The 12283-nt window shown below is 44.2% G+C and overlaps 2 protein-coding genes and 1 long non-coding RNA gene across 6 annotated transcripts; all 3 read right to left on the reverse strand.

Moving 5' to 3' along the window:
- Positions 1-25: 25 nt before the first annotated feature.
- Positions 26-1144, reverse strand: LOC116920448. The gene is made up of 2 exons (XR_004392652.2): positions 365-1144; positions 26-275 (listed from the first exon to the last, which is right to left on the reverse strand). It is a non-coding gene; the product is annotated as an uncharacterized LOC116920448 (long non-coding RNA).
- Positions 1145-1270: 126 nt separating this feature from the next.
- LOC116920204 lies at positions 1271-6400 on the reverse strand. 3 transcript variants are annotated; one of them, XR_006645984.1, is made up of 9 exons: positions 6172-6400; positions 5814-5977; positions 5197-5350; positions 4922-5096; positions 4017-4846; positions 3302-3902; positions 3002-3183; positions 1939-2818; positions 1659-1800 (listed from the first exon to the last, which is right to left on the reverse strand). XR_006645984.1 is itself a non-coding variant. In XM_045172845.1 (8 exons), exons 2-8 carry the CDS (start codon positions 5942-5944, stop codon positions 1630-1632), a joined length of 2244 nt encoding a protein of 747 aa, XP_045028780.1. In that variant the 5' UTR covers positions 5945-5977; positions 6172-6383; the 3' UTR covers positions 1271-1629. The 3 variants fall into 3 exon arrangements, 2 of the variants coding, with proteins under 2 accessions (XP_045028780.1, XP_045028779.1); XM_045172845.1 differs by lacking the exon at positions 1939-2818 and having other exon boundaries at positions 1271-1800; positions 6172-6383; XM_045172844.1 differs by lacking the exon at positions 1659-1800 and having other exon boundaries at positions 1938-2818.
- Positions 6401-8589: 2189 nt separating this feature from the next.
- LOC116920251 (probable serine/threonine-protein kinase fhkB) lies at positions 8590-11622 on the reverse strand. 2 transcript variants are annotated; one of them, XM_045172847.1, is made up of 7 exons: positions 11459-11622; positions 11188-11380; positions 11005-11119; positions 10227-10939; positions 9787-10161; positions 9537-9682; positions 8590-9429 (listed from the first exon to the last, which is right to left on the reverse strand). In XM_045172847.1, the coding sequence occupies exons 2-7, from the start codon at positions 11271-11273 to the stop codon at positions 9329-9331; spliced, it is 1536 nt and encodes a 511-aa protein (XP_045028782.1). In that variant the 5' UTR covers positions 11274-11380; positions 11459-11622; the 3' UTR covers positions 8590-9328. The 2 variants fall into 2 exon arrangements, with proteins under 2 accessions (XP_045028782.1, XP_045028781.1); XM_045172846.1 differs by having other exon boundaries at positions 11188-11383.
- Between the last annotated feature and the right edge of the window lie 661 nt (positions 11623-12283).

A 12283-nucleotide genomic window follows, 5' to 3' on the forward strand; every position in this document is an offset into this window, starting at 1 on the left:
TATTAATTCAATTTTACTATTTTGATTTTTGGTTGACAAGATGTTTTTACTATAGCTTTTTTTTAATGCTTTTCTATCAAATCTTATCTAAATAATGCAGTAACAACCAAAAGGAGCTTTCAAATTAAAACAGTAAAACATGTTTCATACTGTGGTTTCTCCCGGTTGTGGTTTCTGTTGGATCCTGCTCATTTCCATTTGTGAAAGCCTCTATGTAGACTAGTTAGACAATTAACACTGTTAGCTAACCCAAGTTGAAGCGGTTGAAGGGACACCTAAAGTAAAGCACAAACCAGCCAAAAATATGGATTGAATAGCTTACCAACAACAGCTCATTTTTACTTCATTCCTTTTAATGACTCACCATTATTTCTGTGTGCTGGAATCGGTCTGACAAGTACGAACGGTTTCTGTTCCCGAGATTCGTATACTGATAGCAAAGGAACTGTAATTTTGTTTACGAGATACCTGTTACCTTATTCAGCACAAGTTGTTTGAATCAAAGAGTTTCGGAAAACAAACAAACTTGAATCACTTTGAAAACTGTATATAAATAATTGGCAACCAAAACTAACAAGTTCTCATTTACAATCGGTTCACTTCAAGTCTTTACAGCGATCCTACATGTCAGCACCATTTTTGGATCTTTGCAAAATGGCTGACGCGGTAACCAAGAAACAAGACGGGGACTAAAGCTTGGTCACGTGATTTTAGCTTTGTTGAACTAGCCGAAACTACATTTTATTTGCGTAAGGTTTTTAGAATTATGTATTGTGTTTCTTCATTGTCTTGCATAAGTTTTGCTATTTTCAGCATTTGACAAACCCCATATTTCGTAGTGTATTTAATGGTGTCATTGTATCAGCCTTATGCTGCCAGCATACGCCCTTTGGCTACTTGACCAAAGAAATCACGTGACTAAGCTTAGTTACCAGTTTATCCCTTAGTAACGGTGTCAGCCATTTTCAAACAGCCAAACATGGCGCCAACTCCAAGAATCGCTGCAACAATGGACATCAACACATTTTTCGCCTGGACCTATGTAGTGATTTGTCATCACCTTAGAACCCAATCATAGCAACCTCAATGGTAAAAGCTACGAGGTCCAACCTGAAGTTGTAGAGGAATGGCAATTCTCATCACAGACGAAATCGATCGAGGCCGTAACCACCGTAACTTACCAAAACGCAAAAATTTTCATACAAACTTACTTGTCTTTCTTCGGACGATTAGCAGGAACAGTGGATTTGGAAGTAAATACAAAAAGAAGTATGTAAAATGTTGTATATTGCAAAAAATGTTGCTGACAGAGATATGCCGTGCTGGTTTAGTTATTTATCTAAAAATGATAATAATAAAGAAAAAAAACTGCTGGAATACATAACCGTCAAGCGCTATTAATCAAATTACCATGGCTGGTTTGCATAAATATAAGATAAATAGTATACTTGTTGTGACATGAATGATTAGGAATGCAACGAGGGATGTTCCAACATAGAGCATCATTTCCATCAACAAAATCGAGATTGAAAACTAATCCCATCTTTTGCTGCAGAACATCCTTATCTGCAGGCCTCATCATCACGTGGGGGGGACAAAAAGATCAACAACTCAGATCAAATCCAACTTTTACAGTTCGGGATGGACGTAACGACCGACCATCAATAGCAGACCGGTGGGATTGTGACGTACGGCGTAGAGGAATGCCCGATTGAAACTGAGGCGTTGCACTTGGTGATTCTCTTCTGCAGCAACGACATCGCGTTCCATCCTGCCAGCCTTCTTGGAGGGATTCTCGGTCTGTAATATTAGTTGATCGATCAAACAAACAAGACAACACGTTAGTTAACTGCCTTTTTCTTTTTCCTATGCAGAGGCACAGAGAAAATCGAGATTTCAATCGTCAATGCTAAATTTCGGTTGGAGGATAAAAGTCACCTTTTTGTTAGCGTTGGGTTTAGTCGTCGTGGGCTTGGCGGGTGTTTGTTGATTGTTGGCTTTATTGACAGCGTTTTGCTGTTTGTGGAGGAGCGGGCAAGGAGTTTTGGGAGTCGTCTTTGGTTTGGCAGTCGTTTTAGGTTTAGCCGTCGTTTTAGGTTTAGCTGTCGTTTTAGCAGAAACGCCTTGGCTAATAATCTGCGGTGGTTTCTTGGTGGTTACCGCTGGTTTCTTGGTGGTTGCCGCAGGTTTCTTGGGTGGCAGCAGGTTTTTTGGTGGTGGCAGCAGCAGTCACCGGTTTCTTGGTCGTCTGTTGGACAACGGGCCTCGGTCTAGTGGCTGACTGGATGCTAAGAGGTCTCTTGGTTGTGACCGCCGGCTTCTTAGTGGTAGCCACCGGTTTCTTGGTTGTTGATTTTTGTTGGACCCTGGGTCGGGTTGTCGTCCGTGCAGTCGGGCGAGCGCTGGTGGGGCGGGTAGTCGTCGCGGGTCGTTTGGTCGTGTTAGGCCTGGCGGTGGATTGTTTCGTACCGGCAGGTTTTGTTTGAGCGTTCGATTGTTTGACATTGACCGGTTTGACAGGCGGTTCAGCTGCCGGTTTTTTCATAGCGACGGCTGGTTTGGCTGCGGGTTTGGCCGCAGGTTTGGCTGCGGGTTTGGCTGCGGGTTTGGCTGCGGGTTTGGCCGCAGGTTTGGCCGCAGGTTTTGCCGCAGGTTTTGCCGCAGGTTTGGGTGATGGATGTTTCAACATAGAAGCAGCGGCGGGCTTAGCCATCGGCTTACTAACGGCAGGTTTAATAGCCGGTTTGGCGGCAGGTTTGGGTTCAGGTTTTTTCACAGCCACGGCTGTCGGTTGGGCCTTGGTCTGTTGCTGATATTTCTATCAGCAAGTCAATTTTCATTACCGTCAGTTAATAGGTTAGGTTAGTTTCACAAGGTAATGTCGTTTTTCTTTTTCAAATGTTACAGTCTCTAAATTCACCAGTCATTTGTTTGTTTCGTCTCGCCATCGTGCGATGGCAGGGCAAAGACACTGTAAAGTTCTGAATAGTTTGAGACTTACTTTGATGTGCGCGTGCATGGCTGCAGCCACGGCTTTTTCGATGGCCTCCTGGCAAGGAGCTTTGACCGTCACCTGCACTTTGTTGGGTTTCGCCGTGTTCTGTTTGGCCTTGTTGTTATTATTATTCGGTTTGGCCATTGTCTTTTTCTTGGCATCGGCGCTCCTACCGGTGGCTTCATCACCTTTGTCATTTCAACAACAAAAACAAAACAAACAAGATGAATACATACTATTTCGAAATGGAATGGTCGAAAGGAAAAGAGAAACGCACTGTGAAAGAAGAAATGAAACTTAACATACCGCCGGTGAGGGTGGCGACCGACGAAATGTTGAGCCGCGCAAATTGGATGATGTCGCTCAGGTATAGAGGTTTCGCTCCAGAGATGGCGCTGAAGTCGGCCTTCTTTTTGTCGAAGAGCGGAGCCAGGCGACCGCCTTCGGCCACCCTGACGGCTGCCGTCAGATTCAACCGTTCCGAATCAAAGAGTTTGGGCATCTCCACTAGGAGATGGTGCGCTTTGGTCTGACGCAGCAGATGGTCCCAGCTGTCCTCCTGTCCGGCCAGACGCGATTCCAAAGCGGCCAATCCCGATCCGCCGGCCTGGAATTTGGAAGAAGAGCCGGGCATGACGAGGACGAGGCTGAGATGGCCGGCTTGATCCAGCGCATCGCTGGCGGCCCAAACGGAAGCGTCGCCTTGGCGGACTGGATGAAGAGGAACGGCTACGGTGGTGGCGTCCAATTCGGCGTTGTATCCGGCGTAGAAATGGCCGGCAGTGCGGATGGTGGGCACGGCCACCAATTTACGTCCGGCCGCCACTTGTGCCGATGAAGGCAAATTCAGAAAGTGAAGATATTCTTCTTCTTGGCTGGCCGGGTAAGTCGAACTTGGCCAGGCCACCTAGGCATACAATTTAAACACAAATTTAAACCAATAAATAAATAAAGAAATGAAAGAAAAAAAAGCGATGGAAATGACGATGAAAACAAGTGAACAACGACAGGCGGCCATTACGTTGAGGGTGCTGGTGGAAACGATGCCGAGAGGTGAGTAGAGATCGGTTTGTTCTGCCTCGGCGCCAACGTTCCTGGCAATCAACTGCTTGGCCTCCGTCAAATTGCTGGTGGTGGCAGCACCGTACAGCGTGTCCAATCTGGCCTTGAAAACGCCCTGCACTTTGCCGCGTTTGTCGTCGACGTAAACCGTGTGCGATTGGCTGGAGAGGAAATGCTCGCCCACGTCCACGTCCTTGGCCACCTGCTGCAGATGCAAGTGAGGATTGCGCGAAGTCAAACGATCGAGGCCGAGAGCGGCGTCGATGGCTTCGGCCGACGAGCCTCTAGCGCCCAGGAACGTGATGCCCAGGGCGGACGTCAGAGCCAGGGGCGAGAAAACTCGATTGTCCTCGACGGATCGCTCCTTGATGACGTTGTTCCACACCTGCCACGCGATTTTGTTGCTGGACAAGGTCAAGTCGTTCAGTTCCTGATCCTGGGCTTGATTCGTAGCTAACAGGCCGATGCTCTCCTTGGGCAAGGCTTCGAAAACAGCAACTGGATGTTCGTGTTCATGATGATGATGATCTGCGTGATGTTTATCGTGATGATCTGCGTGATGTTTATCGTGATGATCTCCGTGATGATCTCCGTGATGTTCTCCGTGATGTTCTCCGTGATGGTCGTGATGATGATCCTCACGTTGATCGGCGGAATAAGAAATTGCCTTTTCTGCTTGGGGTTCAGCAACGGCCAGAGTGGATTCTTGCGGCGATTGTTCGGTAGATTCGGCCACTAGGACGATATCAGTTTGAGCTTCAGCGGTGACGGCTGCACTGGCATCTTCAGCTGCAATTAAATATTAAGAAAAACAAAATTAGGTTTTAAAGAATTGGATGAATCGGGTTGCGTCAACTCAAGTACCTGCGGGAGGTGGTTGAGCTTGGACGACAAAAACTTTTTCTTGTTGTTGCTGCTGCTGCTCGTGCTGGGCCATTTCGGACGCCATGATGGACCTGACGCTCGAGATGACATCAGACACGCCCACTTTGGAAGCCTGCACCGAAGGCAAGGGCACCTGAACGGTCTCCATCAGACGCTAAATGAATACGAAATTGGTTCCCAATTTGTTTTTTAAATGTCATTATTTTAAACAAATAAAAATTAAATAATAACAATAATAAGAAGGAGAAATTCACCTTGCCACCTTCCAAGGAGACAGTTTCGGAATAGCCCGGGTTGTCGGCTTGGCGGGCCAGCAGAGTGCGAATCTCGGGCAGAGTCAACAACTGCTGGGCCATATCACCTCGGCCGTCCGGTACGTAGATTTCATACTTGGCGTTGGAATCCTCGCTGCGTCCATCAGTCCCACGCATTTCAAAACGAAACAAACAAAGGGGAAAAACAAAACACAATTCCATTGTTATGCAAAGGAAACATTTTCATTGCCTGCCTTTTTAAATACGTTTAAAAAAAAACACACACAATGTCGTTAAAATTTAATTTAACAAAAAAAGGGGGAGCCATTCAAAGAGCTAATTTTAACAGCAACGGTTCCCGACATCGTAAAGACAATAAAACAGGGCCAGAAAACGTGTTTCGCCTGTGTTGCGGTTGTGCCGTTGTCGTAACCATAAACAGTTTTCGAATCAAAAGTTAACGAAGCGTGTTGGTGCGCAGCCCTTTCGACAGCAACGAAAAACAATTGAAGATGTTCAAAACGGACGGCTCATATGCTAACCCTCCCCCCTCGCGAAATAGCCCTCCAAACAGAAGAAAAGGAAAGAAACAATAAGCAATGGGGTTTCCCTGGTACCTGACGGGACCAGTGGCGAGTCCTTCGGAGTAGGGCCGAGCCTTTGCGCCGCCGATGAACAAGAAGACGTAACAGCAAAGGAGTAATTTACTGGGAGCAGGAACGGCCATAGCTTTGATGTTAATCCTCATTTTCGGTTCGAGTTTCAATGATGAATCCTTTTCCTAAGTTTAAAGACAAAAATTTAATTCAATTCGAATTGGAATTGAATCACGCCAAGTTAATCGACGTTTTTCTAAATCGAAAACAAAAATATAAAATTGTGTAACCTAAACTAAAATTCAATTAAAATAGACAAATGAAATGCATAGTGGAAAAGAGCATTTTTTTTGTGGAGAAGAGGAAACAAAAGACTCACCTGTTGGATGAAAGGAACACAAAATGTGGATGGTGGAAACGTTTCAACAAAGATGGTTGCGTCTAGAAGCGGTGAGCAGGTGAGTTTTTATAGCGTCAGACTAGTGGCTGGAACAACACTGAGGAGGTGAACGTTCGGACGCTTGCCTTTTTGCTGCTTTTGCACGAGAGGTGGGACGGGGTGGGCGCTCATCCCCCCATCTCCTCCCGATAGAAGAAAGAAAGAAAAAAAAAAAGTCGACCAACCGAAGAGATTCAACCAACACGCACACCAGGTGTGTGTGTCTGTGTGTATCGTCTATAATAGTCGCATTATTATTTTATTTTTTGTTCCTTTTTCTTTCTCACGGAGATCACGGCTCCTCCTGCCGCTTCAGAAGCTTCGGAAGAAGAGGAGGCCAACCCTATCCGATCATCCAAGGGTGAACAAAGAACATTTGCCCCTCATCATCATCGTCATGATGGCCGACAAAATGAGAGACCCATTTGGAGACGATACAGCACGATAACAAGTCGACGAGCATCGTACACTCTAATGGCCATCAACGTCCATTTGGATCGGTCACGAGGCAGCACGACAGTAACGCACTCGGCGTGTCTATACTCGTCCAGCCTGTCGGCAGAAAGCAGGCCGACCATAAACAAGTCGAGAGCGACACCCAACTTTCGAAACTTTTCTTGCGTTTTCAATGCGATTGCAATTGGCAACAAAAGAAGGAAAAGAAGAGCGTTTCGATTAGGCGGAATGTGTCCAGTATGCAAGCGGACTAGACGAATGGAACACGAGGCCCCATTTCCTCAGCAGCAGCAACAAAAAATCAAATCAAATGTTGAGGAATGAAATGAAACGCTCGGGTCTATCGATGCGGAATGAACGAGAAGAATCCGAAATCTCGGGTTCAATCAACTTTCGCCTTCTTTCTTCGCTCCCCTCCCCTCCTCCTTCTGTGAAACGTTTCCCTTGACCGTTGATTGACATTGAATTCTTCTGCCTTCTTTTTACGAGTTCCCGCATCATCACGTCGACTCATCACTTTTCCCTTTTCGTGGCCCTTTGGCGGCTGATCTTATCCAACCCAACCCAACCGAGAAAAAAAAAGAAGCCGACAACATGGTATAATAATAATAATAATCACCTGCGATTCACCTTGAAGGCAATCACGCTGCACAAAAACTACACCGTACAAACCGAAGGAAACGTTTCTCTGGCGTCTATACACTTCGATTCTTTGTTGCGCAACGTCTTTCTGTTCATAAAACGCAAAGAGCTACGGGAAAAGAAAACGAGTGGCTTCTTTCTTTTGTCACTTGAGCGTGCGGAAATAATGTTTAATTACATAAGCGGTTATATTCAGAGAGATATTTACAATAGAAAACCGTTCAGCAATTATTGGAATCGCACGCGCAAATTTACTGTTCGTTCCCTCCATTTTGTTTTTTGTTGTTGTTGTGTTTGTCGAGTTTCGCAATTTCCTGGCAACGTGAAACCCGTACATTGCCCGTTGATCGAATTACTGTTATGATTTCGGTCTGGTCACCCATTCACTTGAGCGGTTTTAGTTATTAGAAAATAACAATAAATTCAATGAAGGCCCCATTTTTGGCCAACAAGAAAAACGAATGAAATAGAAATAAATAAATTTAAAAAAAGGGGGTCGACATCTAATTTGTGCATCGCCGGCATTTGGAGCAAAATCTCATTTTTTTCATTCACGTGAATCGTTTGACAACAAAGAGGCGTCTGCGGCTTGTTACATTTAATCGTGTGGTATGTAACGAGACCGACCCGCACGTCCAATTGAAATGAAGGCAGACAACAACATGAAAAAAGGTGCGTGCAAAACGGTGTGCACTCGTCTTTTCCCCCATTTTTAAAACGGATAAAGAGGATAACAATCGGGTTCAATGGGAATTTTTCAATGTGGGCCGTTCTGCTGAGCAACGCACCGAAAAAAAAAAAGAAAGGCAACAATCATCGGCAAAAGAACAAAATGCACGTGCAACTAGGGGGTTACACGTTGTTGCGGTAAAAACTGTGAACCACTTCCGCCGAGCGTGAAGAAAAATCAGCCTACAGGCGTGTAACCCTTTTTTTTCTCGTGTGTGTGTGACAATATCTAATTCTGCGATCCCATTCACGTGGCGCAACCGACACGAAAGCAGCAAAGAAAATAGAAACGATTACGTGACGGTGGTCACAGGGGTCTCTTGTTTTTACACTGGGTCAACGTATTTAACGACCTTGTTTACTCTGCTCTACTTGTTCAGACCTGTGAAATTCAAGCAGACGGCATACGATCTTTTCCTCAATTGGGTCAATCGCAACCCCCCACTGGGTGATCTTTGAATTGCCCGAATGTTCTTCTTAAATGAGTACGAACGACTATGGGAGAGAAATGCTCGTTTCACACTTGAAAACTATCAGCAACTTCCTTGAGTGTATTTTTTTTGTTTTTCTTTTGTTTGTATGACGCTCGATTCAACACACACGTTTGACCTGTTTTCTTCATTCCTCCTCCTCTCACAAGAAAAAAAAAATTCAATTGTTTTTTTTTAAGGAAAAAGATGAGCTTCTATACCTGACACAACTGAAGCCATTGAAATTTCCAACCCGGAAACAAAAGCATCACAATTTGAAAATTAACGATAGCCACCCAGAAAATAAAAGAGAAGCTAAACGATCGTTGTTTTCACAATTTACCCCATCAACCGCTGTTAGTTAGTGAACGAAAGAAAACACAGGAGAGGAAGAGAAAAAAAAAATGAGGGGTAGGGGTCAATTTATGCTCATCAAAACGAACAGAGAGGCACTTGGGTTGATGTGTGACTGCACTACTAACTGAAGCAACGACGCCATTCTTTCATCCGTTTCGAATAGACAATTAAGAGAGAGAGAGAGACAGACGCGTGGTACTCGGGTGGATGAACGAGAAAGAAAACAAGGTGAAAACAAAAAAAAACAAAAAAATGAATGGATGTTGAAGAGGAAAACTGATTTTGTTCCGGCGGTTCTGTGTTGTGTTTCGCGTGATGACAAGAGGCGCGGATTGATTGTTGTGACGAAACAACGTAGAAGATGAGAGAGAGGCGCCCACACGAAGAGGAATAAGAAAGAAAGAGAAAAGAGTAATTTCGTGCAGGTGAATAATAGCCCAGTGTCAAGAGCAAGGACGGCGGGTCAGTTGAACCTGGACGGCCCTCAACAATGTCTCAAAATCCACGTCATTGGCCTTGGAACGACCATCATCGTCAACCGCATCTGAAATTGACAATCGTTTGTTTTTTGTTTTTTTTCGGTTTTTGTTTTGACTGACAATCGTTTGCCCAAACCCCCCCAAAAAGAAAAATGTGGTCCAATTGACTTACCCAAATCGGCATAAGTCTCTTTGCAGAATGCCCGTCGGCCACCAAAGCTCAAATCGTATTTGGGCAGGTGAGGGTCGTCGTTGCCGTGTTCCACCGCTTCATAGGCGTCCACTTTGTACGCAAACGTCACAAACCCGTAATTATCCCTGCAAATTGAATTTTTTTTTAATGATCAAAACTGAAAAAAAAAAAGTTGATTGAATAACCCCCCAAAAAAAAAAATAAAAAGAGAAAAGAAAAAAAATAATACCCTCGTTCTCGAAAGTGTAGACTTATGTCGACCACAGGACCAAACGGTTCGAACCGCTGGCGCAGATCCGACCGCGTCGTGCCGTCGGCTAATTTCCCCACGTAAATCACGCGTCTCTCCTCAATCTGTCGCTGACGCTCCGTTTGTTGTTGTTGTTGCTGCTGGTGGCGTCGCTGTTGGCTTCGATCGCTGTACCCCCCACGGGTACTCAATCGAGGCGGAGGTGTCGGCGTCCGTCGTCGCCGGCCGCCGTGTCTCCGGCTGTTGTTGCGTCGGCTCTTTCGATGCCAAGATGACGAAGAGGACGAAGAATTCGATGACGATCGTCTTCTTCTCCTACCGCGACGATGTGACGGGGAACGCGATCTCGAACGGCTGAAAAATTAAATTGAGAAAAATTTAGGTCGTCATTTGTTTTGTTTTTCGGGGTGGGTGTTTACCTCGAATAGGAGGATGTCGAGCTGGAACGATATCGTCTACTGGATGATGAATGGGAAGAATAAGAACGAGTTGGTGAGCGAGATGATCTGATCCTTCGACTTTTGACTATTGATGCAACTGGTTGTTGTTGTTTTTCTTTCACTTCTTCCTCTTCAACTTCACCTTCTTCCGGTTCATCTTTGACCTCTTTGGCTTGTCGATGTTGTTTCGTATGGCACTGCATTTTATCCATTTGGACTTTGACCCTTTTTACGTCATCTTTTTTCTCAATTTCCTGTTTTTCTTTATCTTCGTCTTCTTGTTTTTGCTGTTGTTGTTGTTGTTGCTCTTCCTCTTCTTGCATTTGTTGGAGTTGTTTCTCGCGACGGGTGCGGTATTCGGCCAAATTAAGTTTCTTTTTACCCGGTTGACCCACAGACCCACAAGCATTGTCGCTTATAACTGCAACATCGAGTGGGGCCATGTCTGTGATGTAGGCCGGCAACTTATTAAAGACTAGCTGCGACGAGGGGGGTATCCAAGGGGCTGAACGAGACGGAGCCAATGCCGTATAATAGGACGGCAAGCGATCGTGCAGCTCGTCTGTATTCCCCCAGTTTGCATTGGTATTGTTGCTAGAGCTTGGGCTTACATCCCCAAGATGACAAGGCCAGTCAAACTGGCTAGGATTTTCAATTTGAATTAGTTTCATTAATTCCTCTCCATCAGAACTCTGTACAATGAAACAAAACATTTTTTATTGAAAATAAACTGCTGAAGGCTGCAAAAAAAACTTACCTCTAATGCACCGAAATTGAATTCCCACTCATCCACCATGCGGTGGATTTCAGACAAGTCTTCCTCGTCAAGCTCCAACATTGAACCATCAAACCTTTCCAGGTTCATATCCATGCTGCACCAAAAGAAACAAAAATTGAGATCTTGAAAATAGTCACAGCAATAACTGACAGAAGATCTCACTTGACTAGCTGATCGGTCTCAAAATCAACGTTTCCATCACTTGCACAACCTTGACCGTAATCATTGATGCAAACTGCTTCCTCCATCACAATTTAATATCAATATATCCAAAATAGCTTGATGACACATACAAAACGTTGGACGATAATATAAGGGCAGTAAATTGGTAACGAGTGTTGTACGCTTCGCCTCTCTACTGCAAACGAGAAAACGTTTTACATCAATGGCATGAAACCTTTTACCAGTTCCATATACAAACATGAATTCATACCCTATTAGTCACGTAAATACAAGTTCAATTGACACTGAGCACTTGACGGGAAATCTTTTCAATACAATTTCCACATGTATTTATTCTTTTTCAGTTCAAGCACACGCGACAATGTGACTAAGTTTCCTGCTCACGTGTTAACTGCAGACATTTTTTTCCAATATCATGCTTGTCAAATTGGCTGGTAGATGGTGCTCAAATTTGTTTTGACGGCAAACCGAATTACTTAAAATGCGAAAACGCACAAACAAAAAAACGAACAAACAAATTGAAACAAATGGCAATACGTACAACCTAAACTTCTCGAATTTTAAATTCGCCTTGTTACATCATGCGATTTTAATTTGCTGAAGCTAGTATTCTCGGCTGCTCCCTCAGCGGCAGAAAAATCCGTAAATTGGCTCCATTCATAATTTATAATTCAAGGTTTCCCTATAAACATCTGTCTCTTTCTAGGTAGAAATGGGTCATGGGAAAAAGACGACAGTTGTACGAAAAAGACCACTCTACCCAAGACTTTATAGTCCTTGAGTACTTGGAAGGCCATGTTGTTTTCTGGATTGTCCCATAAGGTAAAACTATATGTTTTGCAGTAGAAGTGAGCTATGCTGAAGCTCAAGACACTTACATAATTTATACGGTACAAGATGGTACTCATTTGAATACCAATGCAATAACTTAATTTTAAAATTAGATATAGGTGTGTTTGTCTAATGACCTGCCCCTTTCCATGTTCAATATCATTTCAACTTACAATTCCTGGAAGAAACACAATACAGATAATAATAATCTCTTTAGTAGACTATACATATACATATTTTTGAG

The sequence above is a fragment of the Daphnia magna genome, linkage group LG4 (genome assembly GCF_020631705.1).
Source record: "Daphnia magna isolate NIES linkage group LG4, ASM2063170v1.1, whole genome shotgun sequence".
NCBI lineage: Eukaryota > Metazoa > Arthropoda > Branchiopoda > Diplostraca > Daphniidae > Daphnia > Daphnia magna.

What these genes read in the sequence shown, in the direction of transcription:
- LOC116920204 (XM_045172844.1), bottom strand. Translation starts at nt 5,944, where the DNA reads ATGAGGATTAACATCAAAGCTATGGCCGTTCCTGCTCCCAGTAAATTA. An exon ending in CTCGCCACTGGTCCCGTCAG is followed by an intron (nt 5,351 to 5,813) that starts GTACCAGGGAAA and finishes TGATGGACGCAG; the next exon opens with CGAGGATTCCAACGCCAAGT. An exon ending in AGCTCAACCACCTCCCGCAG is followed by an intron (nt 4,847 to 4,921) that starts GTACTTGAGTTG and finishes ATTTAATTGCAG; the next exon opens with CTGAAGATGCCAGTGCAGCC.
- LOC116920251 (XM_045172847.1), bottom strand. Translation starts at nt 11,273, where the DNA reads ATGGAGGAAGCAGTTTGCATCAATGATTACGGTCAAGGTTGTGCAAGT. An exon ending in GAGACCGATCAGCTAGTCAA is followed by an intron (nt 11,120 to 11,187) that starts GTGAGATCTTCT and finishes CTTTTGGTGCAG; the next exon opens with CATGGATATGAACCTGGAAA. An exon ending in CTACACTTTCGAGAACGAGG is followed by an intron (nt 9,683 to 9,786) that starts GTATTATTTTTT and finishes TTCAATTTGCAG; the next exon opens with GGATAATTACGGGTTTGTGA.